At 35.5% G+C, this 21,590-nt stretch overlaps 1 protein-coding gene across 5 annotated transcripts in view; it reads left to right on the forward strand.

The window, feature by feature from the left end:
- Window positions 1–21,590, forward strand: part of TCF12 (transcription factor 12) — a gene marked incomplete at both ends in the record, with an annotated part of 314,193 nt that overhangs the window by 123,632 nt on the left and 168,971 nt on the right. For all 5 annotated transcript variants that reach the window (XM_080690933.1, XM_080690930.1, XM_080690932.1 and 2 more), the window contains one exon: window positions 10,177–10,279. In XM_080690933.1, coding sequence (XP_080547059.1) covers window positions 10,177–10,279 — 103 coding nt within the window. The remainder of the gene's footprint in view (window positions 1–10,176; window positions 10,280–21,590) is intronic.

Raw genomic sequence — 21,590 nt, forward strand, 5'->3', positions numbered from 1 at the left:
TCAGAATGTTCTGAGTGTGCAAAACATATGGGTAAGAAAAAGTTGTGTTTTAAAATTAGGTTTAAATAAACCAATGAGAGTAAATGTTTGTTATTCTTGGTGATATTTAAAGCTGTACCTATCTATAAACTATAATGTGTATGTTCTTAGATAAGAAAAAAATTGGGTTATGAACATATAATCACTTTTAATCTCTGCCCACAGATGTTTAAGGTAGAAGGGATCACATACTGATTAGATTGTCTGTTCTCTCTTTTTTTTTTTTTGGTGGTACTGGGGATGGAATCCAGGGGCATTCTACTTCCGAGCTACACCCCTGGTCCTAATTTGTACTCTTTTTATTTTTGAAACAGAGTCTCACTGAGTTATGGAGGCCCTTGCTAAATAGCTGAGGCTGTCCACGAACCGCAACCCTTGGGTCTCCGCTTCCCGAATGCTGGGATTACAAGCGTGCGCCACCACGCCTGGCTTTATCTATTATTCTATTTTAAGCCAATAAAGATTTTATTTTTTTCACCCTAGCCATTCTTCCTAGAGACAATACCTGTTGAGATGCTCCAGTATAGATCTTTTTGAAAAAAGCTTTTATGTCAATTTCTTGCCTCACTGCAAGTTCCACATAACTGTGTATGCCTATAACATCTTCATCAAGACGGATCTGGCCTATACAGTTCTCTCTTGTTTATACTTTTAACTTGTAGAAATCAGGCATATTAATCATGGAAGCACTCTTACATTTTTTTTTTGTAAATTGTTGAGCTCACTGTTATTTCTTCAAAGACTTCTTATTGGTGGAAATAAAATGTAGGGGAGATTCTGGCTGTACAAATTTTTAGATACAGATAACTCATTAGTAAGACTAAATATAACCAGCATTTGTCATAATAAAACTTACAAACCTCACTTTTACATGGTGCCTACTTTGATCTTAACAGCAGCTCATTGAGAAGCACTCCCTTTAAATGTGACGCAATTGAGGCTTAGAGGAGGTAGATAACTTAACAGATATTGGATTAGCAACCGTGCTATATGACACTTGAATTACTTTTACTTTTTACTCTGACACACTTGCCAGAGTAAATAAGAGACACCAAAGTAGTTGTGGTTCCTACTTGTCCAGTACTTTAAGGAAAGATACTCTAAAATTTTAAGGTGATGATTCCTTCCTTCCTTCCTTCCTTCCTTCCTTCCTTCCTTCCTTCCTTCCTTCCTTCCTTCCGGAACTGAGGGTTGAACGTAGGGGCATTCTACCTCTGAGCTACAGCATCAGTACTTTTTATAAAAAGTTTTTATTTTGAAATAGGATCTCAAAGGGTTTCTGAGGGTCTCATTAGTTTTCTCATGCTAACTTTGAACCTATGATTGTCCTGTCTCAGCCTACCATGTACTGGGGTTACAGGTATGTGCTACTACACGCAGCTCTTATTATATATTTCTTATGAAAATATTATTCACCATTGAAGACTGAGATAGGAGGATTGCAGGCTTCTGGCCAGCCTCAGCAAATTAGCAAGACCCCTAGGAACATGGGTGCTGAGACCTTGTTTTTATTTATTTATTTATTTATTTATTTATTTATTTATTTATTTCTGGTACTGGGGGTGGAACCCAGAGGCTTTCTACCTCCGGGCTATACGCCCTGACCTGTTTTATATTTTATTTGGAAACAGGGTCTCACTAAGTTGCTGAGAGCCTCACTAAGTAGCTGAGGCTGGCTTTGAACCTGCACAATCCTGCTGTCTCAGCCTCCCAAGTGTGGGGATTACAAGCGTGCGCCATCACACCCAGCTGAGACTTTGTTTTAAAATAAAACATAAAAAGGACTGGAGCTATAACTTGGAGGTAGGAGATTTATGGTTTAATCCTCAGCTCATGTGTGTTCATATGTGTGCGTCCCTCCCAAATATTTACGTGTATATGTAAAAGTCTTACAGATACATAGCACATATCTGGAATCTCTTAGTGTTTCTCTTTTCATATCCAGTCTCAGGAAAAATTGTATGTCCATTCTGATATAAAACCATGTTAAGGATTTTCCAAGTCTTGCGTGCCTCTTGGAGAAACAGCTGTTTTGAATCCCTTGAGTGTGTCCTGATCAAGATGATGGACTGTCATGTTTTTATATGCCCAGCAAGAAGTTCTATATATCAGGAAGTTTATTGCATTACAGATCTAGGGATTTGGAGATTATTGGTAAAAGGAAATAGGACAGCCCAGATGCTTAAAAATATATTCTTGTGACAGAGTGAAGATTCATATGTTCTAAAGAAAAAATGTGTATATTTCAGATCCTCAGATATATTTGCGGGAACAGTTTTGATATGTAGTTATGAGCAAAGGCATATCATGATCAATACATATTAGTTCTTTTATGATGTACTTGTGTTGTCATATACTCTGGTAGTATTATTCTGAGTCTAATAAGCTTGAATACTTTCTTTCAGCCTATTGAACTCTGTTTAAATTTTTATCTTATCAAATGAAATAATTTTAATGTGGTACTGGGGATGGAACCCAGAGGCATTCTACCTCTGAGCAACACCCCCAGCCCTATTTTGAATTCTTTTTTTTGAAACAGGGTCTCACTGAGTTGCAAAGGGCCTAAGTAGCAAAGGCTGTCCTCGAACCATGATTCTCTAGTCTCAACCTCCCAAATGCTGGGATTACAAGCATGTGCCACCATGCCTGACTCCTTTTTTGTTATTTTTATATCATAATCAGTGTGGTGCTTTATACATAGAGCAGAGGGTATTTTTAATGCTCCATATAGCAAATTATTTTATGAATAATCAGTAAAATACCAGTCGTCCCAAACTAAGTAACAGTTACTTCTCACTTAATGGCAGGGATATATTCTGAGATATTTTTCATTAGGTGAATTCTTCATTGTGTGAACATGATAATGAACATACCCAAACCTAGGTGATAGAGCCAACTACACGCCTAGGCTGTGGATATAGCCTAGGTTCAGAATGTTTTTAGTATATTACTATACTAAATAGTGCAGGTAAGTGTAACACAGTGTCATTTTTGTAAACATAGAAAAAGTACAGGAAAAACAGAGCCTCAGTACCCTGTGGAATACTGGTGCTTGCTCTGGGTGAGTCAGTGGTGAATGAATGTGAAGGCTCAGGCTGTTACTGTGCACTGCTGTGGACTGTTCAACCACTGCATACTTGGGCTACAGTAAATTTATAAAGGATGTTCTTCTGCAGTAGTAACCTCTAAGTTGTTTTTTGTTTTATGGTACTGAGGGTTGAACCCAGGGACATTCAACCTCTGAGCTATACCAGTAGCCCTATTTTATTTTTTTTATTTTGAAATATGGTCTCACGCTGGGCGTGGTGGTGCATGCTTGTAATCCCTGAGCTTGGGAGGCGGAGACAGGAGGATTGTGCTAGTTTGGAGCCAGCCTTGCTGGCTTAAGAGACCCTGTTTCCAAATTTAAAAATATAAAACAGGTCTGGGAGTGTAGCCCGGCAGTAGAAGGGCTTCCAGGAACCCCAGTACCACCAAAAAAAGAAAAAAGAATATGGTCTCACTAAGTAGCTGAGGGCTCACTAAATTGCTGAGGCTGAACATAAACCTCCTGTCTCAGGCTCCCACGTACTGGCATTACAGGCATGCCTGGCTTTATTTAGATTTCCTATGTCCTCTTTGTTCATTTTAGGTGGGTTGTATGTATATAGAAATTTGTTGATTTAAGTTTTCCATTTTGTTGCAGTAAAAGTTTTCAAAATAGTGTCTGATGTTCCTCTGAATTTCCATGTTGTCTGTGGCACTGCATCCTTTTTCCTCTCTTATTTTAGTAATGTGGGTAAGTTTCCTCTTGCTTTTAGTTAGGTTGTTTAAGGGTTTAGTAATCTTTCTTAGCTTTCCAGAAAAACAGCTTCTTGTTTTATAGCATTTTATATTATCTGTTTCATTGGTATGTGTTCTGATTTTAATTATTTCCCGCCCTCTACTACTTTTGGGGATAGTTTGTTTTTCAAGGGCCTTGAGATGAATTATTAAGTTGTTTATTTGGAGTCCTTTTTTTGTTTTTTTCAAATGTGGGTTCTTAATGCTATAAAGTGTATACATGTAATTCCTCTGGATCTTCCTGCTCTTTATTTCTACTTTTAGTCCATTATGATATAGAAAGATACAAGGAATTTTATCAATATTTTGAATTTTCTATTTTGTGACCAATAATAGTCTTTTAAAAATTTTTATTGCTGCTTTGTAGTTATACATCTTATAGCATACTATATGATAGAGGCATACTTGTACACATCACGTATTTAGCCCTTCCCCAATTCTCACTCTATTTTCTCCTTGCTCCCTCCTTCTCAGGTTTGGCTTAGTGATTGGTATGTTTGTGAATATACATTATGTACATTAGGAAACTTTCTCCTCTCCCTTCATTTCACTCAGTAAGGTTACTTTATTTGCTCATCTATGGTTTCTCTTTTCTCACCTAGAATTCAGCCTATGACCCTTTTTCTCCCTAGCTTTTTGAGGCCCTCTGCAACTTAGACCCTTTTTCTCCCTAGCTTTTTGAGGCCCTGTTTCAAAATAAAGAATAAAAAATTGGGCTGGGGTGTAGTTGAGAGGTAAAATTCCCATAGGTTCAATTCCCAGCTCCCCCACCCACCCCTTACACACACACACACACACACACACACACTTGGCTGTAAGTGTGTAATTTGTTTCTGAGTCTTCTATTCTGCTCCATGGGTCTATGTGTCTGTTTTTGTGCCAATACTATGCTGTTTTTATTACTATGGCTTTGTAGTATAGTTTGATGTCAGGCATGGTTCTTGTTGCTGAGAACTACTTTGACTATTCTGGGTCTTTTGTTGTTCCAAATGAATTTAAGGACTGATTTTTCTATGTCTGTGTGGACTGATCTTGGTCATGTGTATTGCATTGAATCTGCAGATCACTTTTGGAAGAGTGGCCATTTAGATGATATTTATTCTGTCTACACATGAACATGGAAGATTTTTGTTAATTGTTATTTCTTCTTGCTGGATTGTTTTATTAACAGTAAAAAATGACTTGCTTTTTATTTCTTCTGTTAAGCTTGGGCTTGAAGTTTAGTTTGTCTGATATCATTAGTTGCTATTCCTGCTTATCATTGAGTTTTTTGAAATGGGTAACTCTGCTCCAGCCCTTCACCTTTTGGTGACTGCTTTACTTATAAGATGTGTTTCTTGAAGGCAACATATTGTGGCTTAAAAAAATTTTTTTAAAACCATTTTTTAAAATTCTGCCCCCTAATATCTTTATATTGGGGAGATGAGGCCATTTAAGTCACTGTGAGTTGACAGCAGTCTCTATCTATTCTACATTCCCACTATGCTGTAGTGTGCAGTTATTACAGATAATTGTGGTATGATTTTAGTGGATAATTAAATAAGCAATTTCAATGAGTGTGATCAGGGTCATGATGGAAATGCTAATTGTCTTGGGAGCATAGAATGAGCTCATTTGATTTGTTCTTGTTTGGGTTAGGGAAAGTTTTTCTGAGAAAGTAAATCTTCATTGAAAAATCCTCTTTTTCTCTAATTAGGAAAATATTGTAAAATAGAATTAGTGCTTTTCATATGAAGAAATAAAAAATAGGTTAGAAAGACTGTGAATCTGTTTTGAACTTTGTAAGACCCTGTCATGGTTATACTTTATTTGTAAGTTGAGTGAAATACATTTTTTAATACAAGCTATTTGAAAATAAATCAAAGGTTTGTGGCCTATAGTCCCAGGTATTCAGAAAGCTGAGGTCACTAGGATTACTTGAGCCCAGGAGTTTGAGGCCAGCCTCAGTACAATAGAGTGATACCCTGTCTCAGATAAATAGAGGGGAAAGAGCTTATGTTTTTGAGGTACTATTATATAAATAGCACTAGGTTTGTTGTTGAGTAGAACCAAAGCTTTGGTTATATGTTACTTAGAAGAGCTTAAATATGAATGAACCTTTGATTCATAACTTTTAGGTTCTTTGTCATAGTGTAGCAGAGATTAACATCTCCAAATTCCTGTGCCATAAATGAGCATAAAGTATGAAATGAATTTTATAAAAGCATATTTCATGATATCAAAGCTTTTATGAATTATGTACTCATAAAATCAAGCTAAGATATAAATTCAACATTAATTTAGACAGTTGAAGTTTTTGTAATCGCTTTATGCACCTTTCCTTTCTCTGGTACTGAGAATTGAACCCACTGTGTTTGACAAGTGTTTTTTATTTATATCATGAAATGGGAACAGTATTTTTTTAGAGTATATTTGGACATATTCTTGTGATCAAAAGCATAGTGCTACTAAAAGAGGTGTATGATAGGTAATTTTGATAGTATTACTTTATCTTTCATAATGTATATATTTTTCCATGTGAAAATCTCATTTTTATTAACAGTTATTTTCATGATAAAACCATTTTACAGAATTTGGATCTTAATTAGAAGCCTCCACGGGCCAGGTCCATTTTCTTTCATTAGTATAATAGCTTTTTGTGTATATGAGGTGTTGGGGATTGAACCCATGGATACTAGGCAAGTGCTCTACTGAGTCACATTCCAGTTCCCAAGTATAGTCATTCTCTGTTGGTTAAAATATGCACCATGATAGTTTTGTATTTAATGATCTCATTGGTTTATCCCCTTTATGTTCTAAAATTGAAACACCATTTATTTAATAGAGCCTATTGACCATGAAGTTGAGAGACAGCTTAGTCATTGCTTGCTTGGCTTTGTTCCTTCTTTGTGCCTTCAACCACTCCTTTAAGTTAGTCACCTTTTAATTGTGTTACCCAGCCCTTTGGAGGTGACTGCATTATTTTGCTTTGCTCCCTGCTATTTTATCAGCCTCCTCACTGCATCTGGTTAGGACATTCGTCTCTTTGGCCTTTCTACTTATGGATAGTCATGCCCATTGTCTAATTCAATGTATAGTCTCATGTTTAAGCTCCTAGACAGCCTGTTTCTTTCATTGAGGCTCTATTTGACATGTTTTCTTCTACTTAAATGTACATGAATGAATACATGCTTACTTAAAATATTTTTTGCTATTATCACTTTGGATTTTTCTGTAACTGGTATTTCTCTCTAATTTATATTTACCTTGAAATTGCTGATGTTTTAATGTGATTTTGGGGGGATAGTTGGGCAGGGTACCTGGCCGTCTACTTGAATTTTTCTTTTATTTATATAAAAGAGACTTAATTCCACAATGTCTAAGTTACTACTGAAAGTGTAGTTCATAGATGAGCAGCATCAACATCACCTATTGGTTAGAAATGCAGAATCTCAGGCTCCACCCCAGACCTTATGCATCTCGGTGTGCATTTTAATAAAGTCTCTAGGGATTGATAAGAAGAGTGAAATTTGCACAGCATTTCTTAAGGTATTGGTTAGCTAGATGATGCATTAGAATGCTGAGATACTTATGTGCTTTTCTATAACTGATGGTAAGCATGTGAACTGTGGTAATTTATTTCAATGCCTGTAAATTATTTCCTAAGTGTCTTGGCTTGCCAAAAATTCTATTCAGGACAAGTATCACCACTACTATATAAAAACAGTGACAAGAATAATCTCAAAGAAGGATTTTGGTACTTGTCAGATCTAAAACTGTAACAAGCATAATATGTTTAGTCTCTTTGTTCTCCCCCTTCACCAGTTTGTATCTGTAGATGGGAGAACTATCTCTTTCTTGCCTCTTGTGCATCTGTGCCCCTCCCTCCTGAACTGGGGATTGAGTCCAGGGACATTCTACCTTAGAGCTGTATACTCAGCCCTTTTACACGCAGGTAAATCTGAGATAGTGGTATGACGCTTAGCACAAGGTTGATTTTAAGAATAAAAGTAAGCTCTGTGGAATGACCTTTGCTAGTGCTAGAAGCCATCTAATTTTGTGTATAGTTTCTGCTTCATGTGGCTGTGACAAAGGGCACTGTGGTTGAGGTCACCCTTATGGACATAACCAAGTTGTAAATGTCACCCAGATCTTTTTTAATGTCTGTCACATGTGTATCAGTGATGCTAAAGTAGATAAAAATGAAACAGATTAATTTGGGCATTAGCACTCTCAGAAGATTAGCTTTTAAAACTGAATAGCAGAAGGAGTTGTGATATGCATCAATAAGTAATTGTAATGATTTTGTAGTTGTTTTGCCCTTGGTTCCTAACCCCTTGGTTGAACTGACACCCATGCTTACAAAGATAGCGAGGAGTTTTTAGCCCCATTAATGTCTTCTTGAATGTTGACCTGCAGTCTAGATAATGATAAATGTTTAGTGATTAATGATTTTATAGTCCCAGGGATTTCTGGGTAATCATAGAAACCAGAGTTTCTATGGTTCAGGGCAATTTTCTTTTACTTTTTATAAATTGTCCTCATCTGTATTATGATGATTCTAGATTGACAGAGGGGTAGATATCACTTACAGTTTTAACTAACTAGCTTTCATTCAGAACCTTGTTTAGAAGCACTATGATTATGGAGGTGATGCTGTGCTTTGTGTAAGAGTCTGGGAACCAGGACAGTTTTTACTTAATGCAGATTTTGTAATTTTCCCCTCCTTTGCTTTTTAAACATGTGGTAAGCTATAAAGGGAAAACTAATAACAGCTGTTTTGAAATAATAGCATTAGCTGGTTTTCTTGGTGTTTGCAATTTCTTCATACTTTAGAATTTAAATGAGCTATTTTATGTGTTTTCCTTTTTATGTGGCTCAATTTCTATATTGTATATTATTATACAACTGTTAAAAGGAGCATAAACAAACTGTTTCTGTTAAATATTTGTTTGCTACTTAGGAAAGGGTTTATTTCCAGTATATTAATTGTAGATTATTTTTAGTATTTTAGATAAAATTTATTGCCTAACCCGTTGTTTGTAAGGCATGAGAGCAGGAAAGGGATAGAGACAAGCATTTTCCCAATTTATTACAGCTCAGATATCTTAATTCATCCTTTAAAAATATTCATAGACGCTGGGCGTGGTGGTGCACGCTTGTAATCCCGGCGCTTGGGAGGCGGAGATAGGAGGATTGCGCAGGTTGGAAGCCAGCTGCGCTGGCATAGGAGACCCTGTTTCCAAAAATAAAATAGGTCTGGGAGTGTAGCCCGGAGGTAGAAGGGCTTCCAGGAACCCCAGTACCAACAACAACAAAAATATATTCATAGAGCGAGGCGTGGTGATGCACGCTTGTAATCCCAGCGTTTGGGAGGCTGAGACCAGTGGATCATGGTTTACGGACAGCCTCAGCTACTTAGTGAGGCCCTCTGCAACTCAGTGAGACCTGGTTTCAAAATAAAGAATTAAAAAAAAAAAAATAGGGCAGGAGGTGTAGCTCGGAGGTCAAATACCCCTGGGTTCCATCCCCAGACCCGCAAAAATAAATAAATAAATAAATAAAAATATTCTTAGAAATTTTTTTATGAAATCACATCATAGAAATAATTTTAGTAATAGTTTATTGAATTTGTATAGCACCTTCCCAAGAAGCCTTGATACTTTTAAAACATTGGGCTTGTAGGGATAGTATTTGTTTTTAAAAATCTACTCTGTGTGTGTGTGTGTGTGTGTGTGTGTGTGTGTGTGTGTGTGTGAGAGTGTGGTACCAGAGATTGAACCCAGGGGTTCTACATCTGAGCTTACACGCAACCTTTTTTAAAAAAAATTTTTGGCCCTGGGGATTCAGCCCAGGGATATTTTACCTCTGCACTATGCCCTCAGCCCTGTTTTATTTTTATATGGAAACAGGATCTCCTAGGTTGATGAGACTATTTGCAGAGACTATCCTCGAATTTGAGATCCTCCTGCCTCTGCCTCCCAAGTACTGGGATTACAAGCATGCACTACCACATCTGGTTTATTTTTTGTTTTTAAAACAAGATCTCACCACATTGCTGAGACTGTCCTTGAACCTATAATATTCATGTCTCATTCTCTCAAATACTGGGATCATAGGCATACATCACAATGCCCAGCTCCACTTTTCTTTAACATCAGTAAAATGAGTAAAAGGTATACTCTGTTACTTACTTTTTCAAATAATTCATGAAGAACTTGGTTAGGAAAGACTATTTGTAAGTCTGTATATTAACTAGGTGAATATCATTATGCTCAAGTAGCAGGACTGCCAAATAACCTCTTTAATACTCTGGTCTTTTTTCCCTTCCCCTAGGGTTTTACAGACAGCCCTCATTACAGTGATCACTTGAATGACAGTCGATTAGGCGCCCATGAAGGCTTGTCCCCCACATCTTTCATGAACTCAAATCTGATGGGTAAGTTCGTGATTCTCTTTAAGTAGCCTTCTCAAAGGCCTGGTGATTAAAAGACGGTTTTTTTTTTTTTTTTTAATCCCTTTCCAACAGAGGAAGGTTGCTGAGTTTTCAGAGGTATCTAGGGTCTTTGAGGAGGGAGAATCCAGAAATTTGGGGGCCTTTTCTGTTATCAAAAAGAAAGTAGCAGTATTTTTAAATGTCAGTTCTGGCAGTGTCTACAACCTCTGACACTCCATGTTTTCTGTCTTCTGGGGTAGAAAAGCATTATTTCAGGTGGACTTGAAATTTAGTATTTGTCCTAATAGTCATATGTATGTGCTAATTAAAATATGGCAACAGTGATTTCAAGCAGATTTTACTTGCATTCGATGATATTTCTTTTTATATTATTTAATTAAAATTTAATAGTAATATTACATTTAGATATTGTAGAATTTGCTTAAGCATTTGAATAAATACTGAGAATGCTTAATGTTTTGGTCTGCCAAAGTGAATGTCCTTTGAATGATAGAACCTGTCATTTACATCTGTTCTTTATGTCTTGGCAAAACCGTCATGGTAAGTCATTCTTTTTTTCACAACCTCATGCAAGACATTTTTTTCTTCCCCATCTCTTATGCAAATCAAAGTTTAATGTTGTTTAATATGAAATAAGCCCAATGTTTTTTTCCCCCCAGTTTGGATAATTTTCTTTTTGTTAATGAATAATTATTTGACCTTTTTGCAGAACCTGATTCCAAAGAGTCTGTGTTTTGTAACATTTTTACTTCTTGCTTATGCTGTAGTTGAACACATTTAATCTGCTTTACTGATTACCAGTGCTATCATGTAAATATAGAAAGTTTGTGTAATTGGCATTGATTTAATTATTCTTTTTCTTAAGGATGTAACCTATATTGTGATCTCAGAATTGTCTTTTTGAGACTTACCTATGCTGATCTCAGTGGCTTATTCATATCCTAAATCATGGTGGTTTTCAGATTCTTTATACATAATTTTGCTCTACATACTTTTTGTTTATTTCTTTTATCCTCACTAGTGTTGAGGAGACAGTCTAATATTTTACCTAAGGCAGTTGAAAGTTTAAAACCAGAAACATTGAGTATGACACAAGAGGTTAAAATCTAATCAGAAGTAAAACTTGTGTTTAAAATCACAATTTGTTTTAATGTAAGTGCAAATGAAAATCATGCTATTAAGTGTATTTGCACATAAGATCAGAATTAAATTTAAATCAAAAGTATTATTTGGCCAGAGAAAACTTTCTAGTTTATTTTTTAAATTTCTATGGAGCTTACTATCAAAGTTAAATGGATTAGATACCCTAAATAAATTCCTTTTGCATTATAATTTTTCTTCAAGTACCATTGAATTTATGCTAAGTATAGATGAGCAAGTCATTATTTTTGTAAATTTGTATTGAATTAACCTTTCTTAATTGAGGGCATCAATTTGAATTGTGAAAAATCAGAAATGGTTCATATTATTTATGTTACTACCTTTATTTTTTTTTGCTCACAGAGCACTTATTAAAATTGGGGGGGGGTTGAGAATTAAATTAGGTGGTTTATGTCAGTCACTTACTCTAAGCAGCTATTGACTTAAAAATATTTCTGAAATTCAGTTTGAGGTAACATTTTCTCATTTGGAAGAGTTAAGAGCATGTGATTATTGCTTTCTTTAGTTTAAAATAATTATTGAAATATTTTTAATAGTCATCCTTACCTTGTATAATCAACATCTAAAATCTTTTAAAAAATACAAATTGATCTCTTCACCATACCAATGAAAAAAATCTGTATTCATCTGAACTACCTAATAGTTCAAGTGCATGTATAAAGATCATAGATTTTCACTATCAGTTTAAAGTGGTTATTTACATAGATAGGAAAGAGAAATAACCCTGAAATCATTAGGCAGATATATTCAAAAGGGATTTACTGGTCATTGGTAATTTCTGATTTACCAGGCTTCCCTTTATTTTTCAGTTAAAAATGATTAAATGAGGTATCTTAATATAACAGCTTTCTGTAAGCCATCTACTTGGCAGTTGTTTGCTTTTGGAAATGAATGCCACTTAAATTGTAAGTGCAGTTCCATTCAGCACCAGGCAATTCCGAATTGATGTGAGTTGAAGTAGTTTTACTGCTAGACACCCAAATATATGGGCTTATAGCACTAGATAGGTAAATGGATAGATTCACTTCTCTAGCTGTTTGACAATTCCGGGCAGTTTCACACTGAGGACCTGGAATGTTAAAGCACTGCTGATATGTGTATAGTAGGATTAGAAGCATTGGAACTGTTGATACCTCATCGTCACAACAGGTAACACTTGAGAGTGTGCTGTGAATGATGACAGCTCAGAAACAGTTAAAGCTAATAGGAGAGTAGTGACATAGGTCATCATTGATGCCAGCCTATAAAAATACTGTCATGTGGGGTGGGCTGCACACCTAGGGAATGTTGTTTTTTGAGTATTATGTTCAGCCAGAAGCACATTTGCCTAAAGAAGTAGTGGATTATAAAGTGCTACTGTCTTTCATGATGGAGTTCTCAAAAACTTTAATGATTTTATACATCACAAAAATGAGAAATTATGTCTAACAAGGGTTGATAATAATTCAATAGTGAACAATTTGCCATATAAAGTACATTTTTATATCTTCATTTCGATACTTTGAAGTGTTTTATACTGAAGTAAAATCTATAATGCTGGATCATTTAGTGTTTTTATGAATTCCAGAATTATCCTATTGATGTGTATATGGTATAGAAGGCTTTTTTATTGTTCAGGTGAAATAAGTATATCCTTTTGGTTGTCACTAGATAATGGCATCAAACACTTCTGTATCCTTTAATACTAAGACTTTGTATAAAACTTTGATCACAGCAGTGAACTGCAGAAGTATCACAAAATAACCTCGTCTGTTTCTTGTATCTCTCAGCTTTGGTCAATTTCTGTACTCTCTGTATCCTTGTTAATTTAAGTAAAATTTGTCCTCTTTTACAAAACTTTAGGTAATTAGTCACGGTTTTGGTGGTGATAAAAATCAGTTTATTAATTTAACATACAAATGACTTATTTTACAGAATTGTATACCTTCCATTCCCACATGATTGTGGGATGGATTCTCTTTACTCTTTTATGTTTATTAAAGGATTATTTATTTTAGGGGAGATGTGTGTGCGTGTGTAGACTTGAGATGTAAAATTACCTTGCAGTTTCCTTTTTCCTAAGACCTTCAACTAAATTCCTTTCTGAGATCCTGTTTTGCCTCTAAAGATGTTTTAGATGTTGTTGTTTCTTTTTTTAAAGAGGGAAAGCAACATGTGAAAGAGGGGGACAATACAAGGCAGAAAGGGCTTGAAAATAACCTTTAACTAGGCACATGCTTGTAATCCCATTTACAAGCTTGAGGCAGGATTTTAGGTTTAAAACAGTCTCGGCAAGTAGTAAGACTTTCAACTTAGACCTGGTTTCAAAATGAAATAGGATTGGGGGCACAACTGAGAGGTAGAATGTCTCTGGGTTCAATCCCTAGTACCACCACCACCACCAAAAAAAAAAAAAAAAAAAACCATTCTGATAGGGTTATTTGGTAGCTCTAAAATTTTACAATTTCATTATATCATATATCTAATATTTAATTCAATCCTGGAAAAGGCTACAATTAAAATTCTAATTACTGATTTGCAAATAATAAAACCAAGGCACAGGAAAATTAAGTGGTTTTCCCTCATGCCACAGGGCCTGTAAATGGCAACACTGTGAATGTAGAACCTGTATCTCCCAACTTCAGTTGTGTGTTCTTTTCATTAGGTCGCCCTATTTGTATGTTGCTTTTTCTTTATAATGCTTCTAGGTTTTTACTAGGTCAGCATTGTCCTAACATTGATAATGAAGATGCTGGTCTTGAGAGGTGATCATGAAGAAGATCACATGATGAAATAACTTTTGACAGGATTATGTATCTCATATCAGGTATTCTCACTGGAAGTATGGATTGTGCTTTGAAGACTGAAAAAAAGAAAAAGCTATTTAACTTTGTCTAGCCTATTGTATTCCAGATTTTTATACTGTTTACTGAATCAGTATGGCTTAGTGTATGATTTGATAGTATTATATAAAGATGAGTCCTTCATTATTTCTATGAAGAAACCTAAATAGAAACCGGTTTTTTATTAAAAAAAAAAAAGCATCATAGTTCTAGGGAACTAGTTTTCTAAAACACACACTGGAAAATGCTCCTAGTTTGTCTAATGGAAAGAAGGTGGGAGGGAGAGAGACATGGGAAGTAAATAGCTCAGTACTTTTGCAGTTGCTTTGCATATTTTTATAACTCATTTTGGGCATCTTATTTAATAGATGGGGTCTAATTGTTGAAGATTGTTGTTAAATCTGTGTTTACAGTATTTGACTTGTACACAAACCTGTTGTCTTTTGTATTGCTGCTGGAAGCACTTTGCTCAACTCTGCTCTTTTGTACCTCATGACTTACAGGGCTCCTGGGGTAGCAGCTATTATGTTTCTTTAGGTTAAATAGGTTTTTGTGAACCTTTCTGGGAATTTAAATCTAGGTTCCTTTTTTTTCCTGATCATTCAGTTTTTCAAACAGCCACATTTCTTTTCTTTCTTTCTTTTTTTTTTTTTTTTTTTTCCCTTTCAGTACTACTGATAGAACCAGGGACATTCTACCTTCAGCGACACCCCTAAACCTCCACCTCTTTAATTCTTTATTTTGAAACAAGATTTCACTTAGTTGCAAAAGGCCTCACCAAGTAGATGAGGCTGTCCCTTAACCACAGTCCTCCTGTCTCAGCCTCCCAGGTACTGGAATTACAGGCATGTGCCACTAGGCCCATCTCAAACAGCCACATTTCAAGAGAAACTCTTTTGTCTACTTGATCCTGCCTGTACTATAATTTTTGATAAATTTAGAAGTCTTCTAGGAGCACACAAAACTGTAGAGACCATTTTCAGAATATCAAAGCACAATAAAATTCTGCCCTTAAAGATATCTAACTTTGATATATACAAAATTCCTTTGCTAGATGAGGTAATAGAAGTGATTATAATTGTGCTTAAGGAAATCAGTATGGCTTAGTGTATGTTTTGATAGTATTTTATAAAGATGAGTTCTCAATACTTTCTCAGTGTTTTATTAATCCTAAACCTCACAAAAGGATATGATTGTATATTCATTGATCTGTGTTGCCTGGTCTTTGGCTGCTTCCAAACACAAAATGTTGGCACTGGGAGAAACTCGAGTGAGAGACGCCTATTTACAAAAGGAGAACATAAAACCAAGAAAAGTGAAGTAGAAAATATGGCCCTGACCCTCTTGATTCCAATTTAGATCACAGTCCCTTTTTACTACACTGCTTGTTTCTTTTGTATTTTAATTTCTTGATTTTATTTTGTTTTTATTTCTCATGATAAATCTTTTGTTTGTTTGCTGCCTGTTTTGATGAAGCTTTTACACCTCCCTTCCTGCCTTTCTTGTACTGAAGACTAAAGGTACAGACATTTTACTTCTAAGCTACACCTCATGCTCTATTTTATTTTTTATTTGAAACAAGGTTTTGCTAGGTTACTGCGAACCTCACTAAGTTGCTGAGGCTGGCCTCAAACCTGTAATCAGCTTCCCTAATACTGGGATTACTGGTATGTGCTACCATGCCCTGCAAACCCTTAGATCTTTTATTTCCTTTTGCTACTGCCTAGACCTCCATTAACCAGTTTGAATTGTTGAATACATTAATCTCCTACATATACCAATTCATTCATTTATTTTGCCTTTCACTGAGTTAAATAATAGTCTCTATTTACGAACTTTACTCTTACTGTGGTAGGGAAGCTAAAATTATTATATATGTAAAATATGAGTGATACAAGTATAAAGATTCTTGGAGACATTTAGAATAGATTAGGGGCTTGGGATGTGGGTCAGTGGCAGTATGCTTGTCTAGTATGCCCAGGGTTCTGGGTTCAATCCCTAATGCCCCAATCCCCCAAAAAAGATTAAGATTAAGCTTAAGTTTAGTTTTCAGTAATGAGGAAAATTTTATAGTGGAGTAGCTTTTTTTTTTTTAATGTGGGTCTGGGGATGGAACCCAGGGTCATTCGACTTCTGAGCTGCACCTCTGCCCTGTTTTTTATTCATTTTGAGACAGGGTCTCAGTAAGTTGTAGAGGGCCTCACTAAGTAGATGAGGCTGTCCATGCACTGTGATCCTCCGGTCTCAGCCTCCCGAATGCTGGGATTACAAACGTGCGCTACCATGACAGCTTAGAGTAGCTTTTTTTGTGTGGTTGTGTGGTGATACTGGAGATGGATCCCAGGGACATTCTGCCTCCTATCTATACCACCAGCTGATTTTATTTTATTTTATTTTACTTTGAAACAGGGTCTCACTAAGTTTCTGAGGTTAACTTTAAGCCTTCAATTTTCCTGTCTCAGCCTTCCAAGTACTGGGATTACAAGCAGTGTGTTAGCACACCAAGCTTGGAGTACATTTTAATCAGGAATCTTTGTAAATAAATAATTTAACTGACACTAGAATTTTTAGAAATAGTATTTAAAATACATTTATGTAGGCTAGGAGTAGGTGGTTTAATCAGTATTCTGTTTTCTTTTTAATCTGGGTAGGGATACTCAGCTGCACACAGGACCCTGTCTCAAAATAAAAACAAAAAGGGTTGTAGCTCAGTGGGAGAGCCCCCTTGGTTCAATCCCTACTACCCTTCTATGTTGTGTGCGCATGTGTGCACAGAAGCACACACTTCCCTTTCTGTAAGTATTTATAGGAAGAATGAAATAAAACTACAGAGAAGCAAATTGGACCAAGGAAGAGAGAAATGGGAAGAAGTTCAAGTGTTTATGTTTGGGTCTCTCACATTTCCATTTAATTTAATTTAATTTAATTTAATTTAATTTTATTTATTATTTTTTGGTGGTACTGGGGTTCCTGGAAGCCCTTCTGCCTCAGGCTACACTCCCATACCTATTTTATATTTTTTTATTTGGAAACAGGGTCTCTTTAAGCCAGCGTGGCTGGCTTCGAACCTGCGCGATCCTCCTGTCTCTGCCTCCCAAGTGCAGGGATTACAAGCGTGCGCCACCATGCCCGGCATCACATTTTCCTTTTAGATCTTCCTTTCAGTTTTAAGAAATTGCTCTACCTTTGCCTATATGTTGCATGTTGGACTTATGCCCTCCTCTAGTAGCTTTAAAGTCTCTAGTCTAATTTCCAGGTCTTTGCTCCATCTGGAATGACTTTTGTGCAGGGTGAGAGGCCAGGGTTTGAATCCATTTTTTAATAAATAGATAACCAGTGTTCCCAACACCATTTGTTGAAAATGCTTTCTTTTTTACAACATATATATTTGGCACCTTTATTCATAATTAATTGGCTATAAGTTTGTGGATTTGTTTCTGTATCACCTATTGTATTCCATTGATCTATTTGTGCCAGTACCGTTGATGTTTTTATTACTATAGTTTTCTTGTATCATTTGAAGTCAGGAATTTTGATGCTTTCTACATGTTTCTCATTGCTGACAATAGCCAACTACTCTGAGTCTTTTATTTTTCCATATGAAGTTTATGACTGATTGTTGTAGGTCTGTGAAGAATGGCATTGGTGTTTAAATAGGGATTGCATTGACTCTGTAGAATGGCCATTTTGGTAATATTTATTCTGCATATTCAAGACCAAGGGAAGCTTTTAAGATCTTGAGTTTCTTTCTTTAGTGTTTTATAATTTTCACTGTAGAGGTGTTTTTTTTTTTAATCTCCTTGGTTAGATTTATTTCTAGATATTTTATTGTTTTTGAGGTTATTGTGAGAAGAATTGTTTTCTGGATTTTTTTTTCTCAGTGGATTCATAGTTGGCATATGGGAAAACTAGTAATTTTTTAGATTGATTTTTGTATCCTACTACTTTATTGAATTTGTTAAGCAGTCTTTCGTTTAATTTTTTATGTCTTCTAAATACAGATCATATCATCTGCAAATATCGAGATCACTTCAATTCTTCTTTTTCTATTTTAATTCCTTTATATCTTTCTCTTTCTTTATCTGTCTGACTAGAGTCTCAAGGACTATACTGAAAAGGAGTGGTGATAGTAGACTTTATAGTTTAATTAAATGAATAGATTTTGAGAAGTACACTGTAGTACACAGTTTAGGATTGGGGATACTTTTCTTAGGAAAAGTCCTAGAGCAGCAGCATCAGATTATACCTTCTATGTTGGTAAGATTTCAGATTCACTTAATAAAGGTTTTGGAGTATTTTGTTTAAAGTAAGTGCTTACATTCTAATATTCTAGAGGTTTGTACTGGACTGAGCCTTGCAGGTTATACCTCTGAGTGGTTATCAGTTGGAAGTGTTGAAAAATGATATTATTATAAAGGCTAGAGGTAGAGGGAGAAAACTGCTGCTATTCTTCATACTTTGAAAATTCCAGATTCGGTTTCAAAGTGAAGGTTGAGTAGTGGTCAGAGTATTTGTGCAAGTTTTAGTTACCTGCCAAATAAAAGCAATATTTTTAAAAATTGAAAATATACTGAATTGTTTTGGTTTGAATTGTAGAAGTGTTATTGTTTGAAAGTTGTATTCTGAGCTTTTATTTGTATAGGCTCTCCTGGGGATATAACTCAGAGGTAGATTGCCCCTGGGTTCAATCCCCAGTACCATAAAACCCTCACATTTTAAATGAAACCCTTCTAATGACTAATGTTTATTTTGAGGATCAATTCACCATTTTAAATTTTCTGTCACATCTCAGTGAGTGAGTGAGAGAGAGAGAGAGAGAGAGAGAGAGAGAGAGAGAGAGTGTGTGTGTGTGTGTGTGTATTAGTGTTTACTGGTCATAGAATCTAGGGGCATTCTACCTCTATCATATTTCCTTTTTCTTATAAAATTCAGTCTTTTTTGTCATAACTCATTTTTTGTGACTTCTAGTTTGGTATTTTATAGGTTGGTTGCATTATTTGTGATGTTAGGTTTTTGTGAACATGAGAACTTGCCAATATGCCTATATTTAGGATTTTCTGATACATATATCTACCTACATATATGTATATGAATATTGTATATATACTTATATATATGGGTTGAGTTCTTATATAGTTCTTTTCTCTTAAAAAATTGGGCTTGAGGCTGTGGCCATGTATTGTATTGTTTCTACAGTCATTCTTTGTTATTCACTTTGAGAACATCTCTAGAGGATTCTCAGACTCTTTAGGTTCTCTGAAATTTCTAGGGAGTCACAATTAAATGAGGGTAGAGTACAAGGCCACTTTACAGCAAATTAAATCAATTAGTCTATTTATAGGCTAATTATAAATTTTATTAATAGGTGTTACATATTTTTTAACAGTGATCTCTGAGATGACATGTTAACAACCTTTCACAAAGAGACAGATAGTATGCACTATAGGGTTTATGGTCCAGAATTCAAAATCGTTGTTGTTGTATGGGTACTTACAAGCTCTTTAAATCGTTACTGTTTGGAACTAAATCTACTTGAAATTAGAAGACTGGTCTGGCGTGTCTTCATATTTTCCGCATCTTATTATGCAGCCTCAGAGTCAAATCCTCATGTGTTAATGGAAAGATCTCTGAGGAACAGTAAGTAAAAAAGGGTGAGAACAGGGTAGCAAACAAAGCTTGTTCTGATTTATGTTAAGAATGATAAATATGTAAATGAAATAAGGTACCTTGAATTGGATCTTGGAACAAAAATTACATTAGTAGGAAGACAGTAGAATCCTAATAAAGTCCTGAGCTTAGTTAACAGTAATTTCCCTTCCCTTTTCTTCCCAGGGGAGATAGAACCCACGTGCAGTTTGCCTCTGAGCTACATCACCAGCCCTTTTTAACTAGGTTGCTGAGAGTCGCGCTGAGTTGCTGAGGCCGACCTCAAACCTGGCAACCCTCCTGTCTCAGCCTTCCAGGCACTGTGATGGTATACCACCATATCTGTACCACCACATCTGGCTTCTAATGATAATTTTTTAGTTTTGACAGATGGTTCCAGGTTATGTAAAAGAAAACTGTGTGAAAGGTAGGCAGGAACTCTCTGTACTAAATTTGAGAGTATATTATCAATTTAAAATTATTCCCCAGGAAAAAAGTTTATTAAAATAATATACACCTTCATTTGTATTGAGGTGGAATATTTTTGAAAGAATATATAAGAAATTATTGTGATTACCTTATGGGAAGGGAATTCTTGACAAGCAGAAAGGAGAAAGAAACTTAATTTATACTACAATACCCTTTTGGTCTTTTTACCACATGCATATATTAACAGTATTTTAAAATTACCCAAAAGAATGAGAAAGATAAGCCACATGTCTTTGCAAAAGATATGTCTGCTAAAGGACTTTTAACTAAAATAAAATTTAAAAAATTCTTGAAAGTCAACAATGAGAACTAGCAACTGATTAAAAATGCACAAAAAACCCCTAGAGACTTCACCCAAGAACGTGTGTAAGTGACAAGTAAGCCTTTACGGAGAGCTCAACATAGTATATTATTAGAGAATTACAAAATAAAACGGCAGTGAGATACCACTACACATCTATTAGAAGGACCAAAATCCCAACACTGACTCCAACCCAATGCTGGGAAGGAGGTAAAACAGCAGGAACTCTCATTTCTTGCTGGTGGCACTAGAAAAGGTAGAGTCACTTTTTAAGACAGTTTAATAAATTCATATAAAACTAAATATACCATGCAATCCAGCAGCTTTATTCTGTGATATTTACTCAAAGACGTAAAAACTTTTGTCCACATAGTAATCTGCAAAAAGGGTGTGTGTGTGTGTGTGTGTGTGTGTGTGTGTGTGTGTGTGTAGCAGCTTTATTCATAATGAAAAAATTTGAAAGCAAACTAGATGTCCTTCAGTAGGTAAGTGTATCCATGATACACTTACACAAACCAAGATTTATCTAGACAGTAGACTATTATTCAGTGCTAAACAAATGAGCTATCAAATTGTGAAAACACATTGAAGTTCCATAAGTGCAGATTACCATGTGAAAGAAGCCAATATGCATAGGCTACATATTGCATAATTCCAGCTGTATAGCATTCTGGAATCTTCCAGTTCCAAAAAGCAGTATACTTTTTGAAAATATTTCCAGAATAGGTCTTTGTGCTTTCGCCCCTCAGTTTATTTAAAAGGTTTTTCTAGTGCCCTTCCATGACCTGATACTAACCGTGAGCAGGCATGAGGCCATTGAGTCAAGTGAAAAGCATACCTGGAGAAAAAGAGCTAGAGGAGAATAATTTTTCCA

This window comes from Muscardinus avellanarius (genome assembly GCF_963383645.1).
Source record: "Muscardinus avellanarius genome assembly, chromosome: 3".
Lineage (NCBI taxonomy): Eukaryota > Metazoa > Chordata > Mammalia > Rodentia > Gliridae > Muscardinus > Muscardinus avellanarius.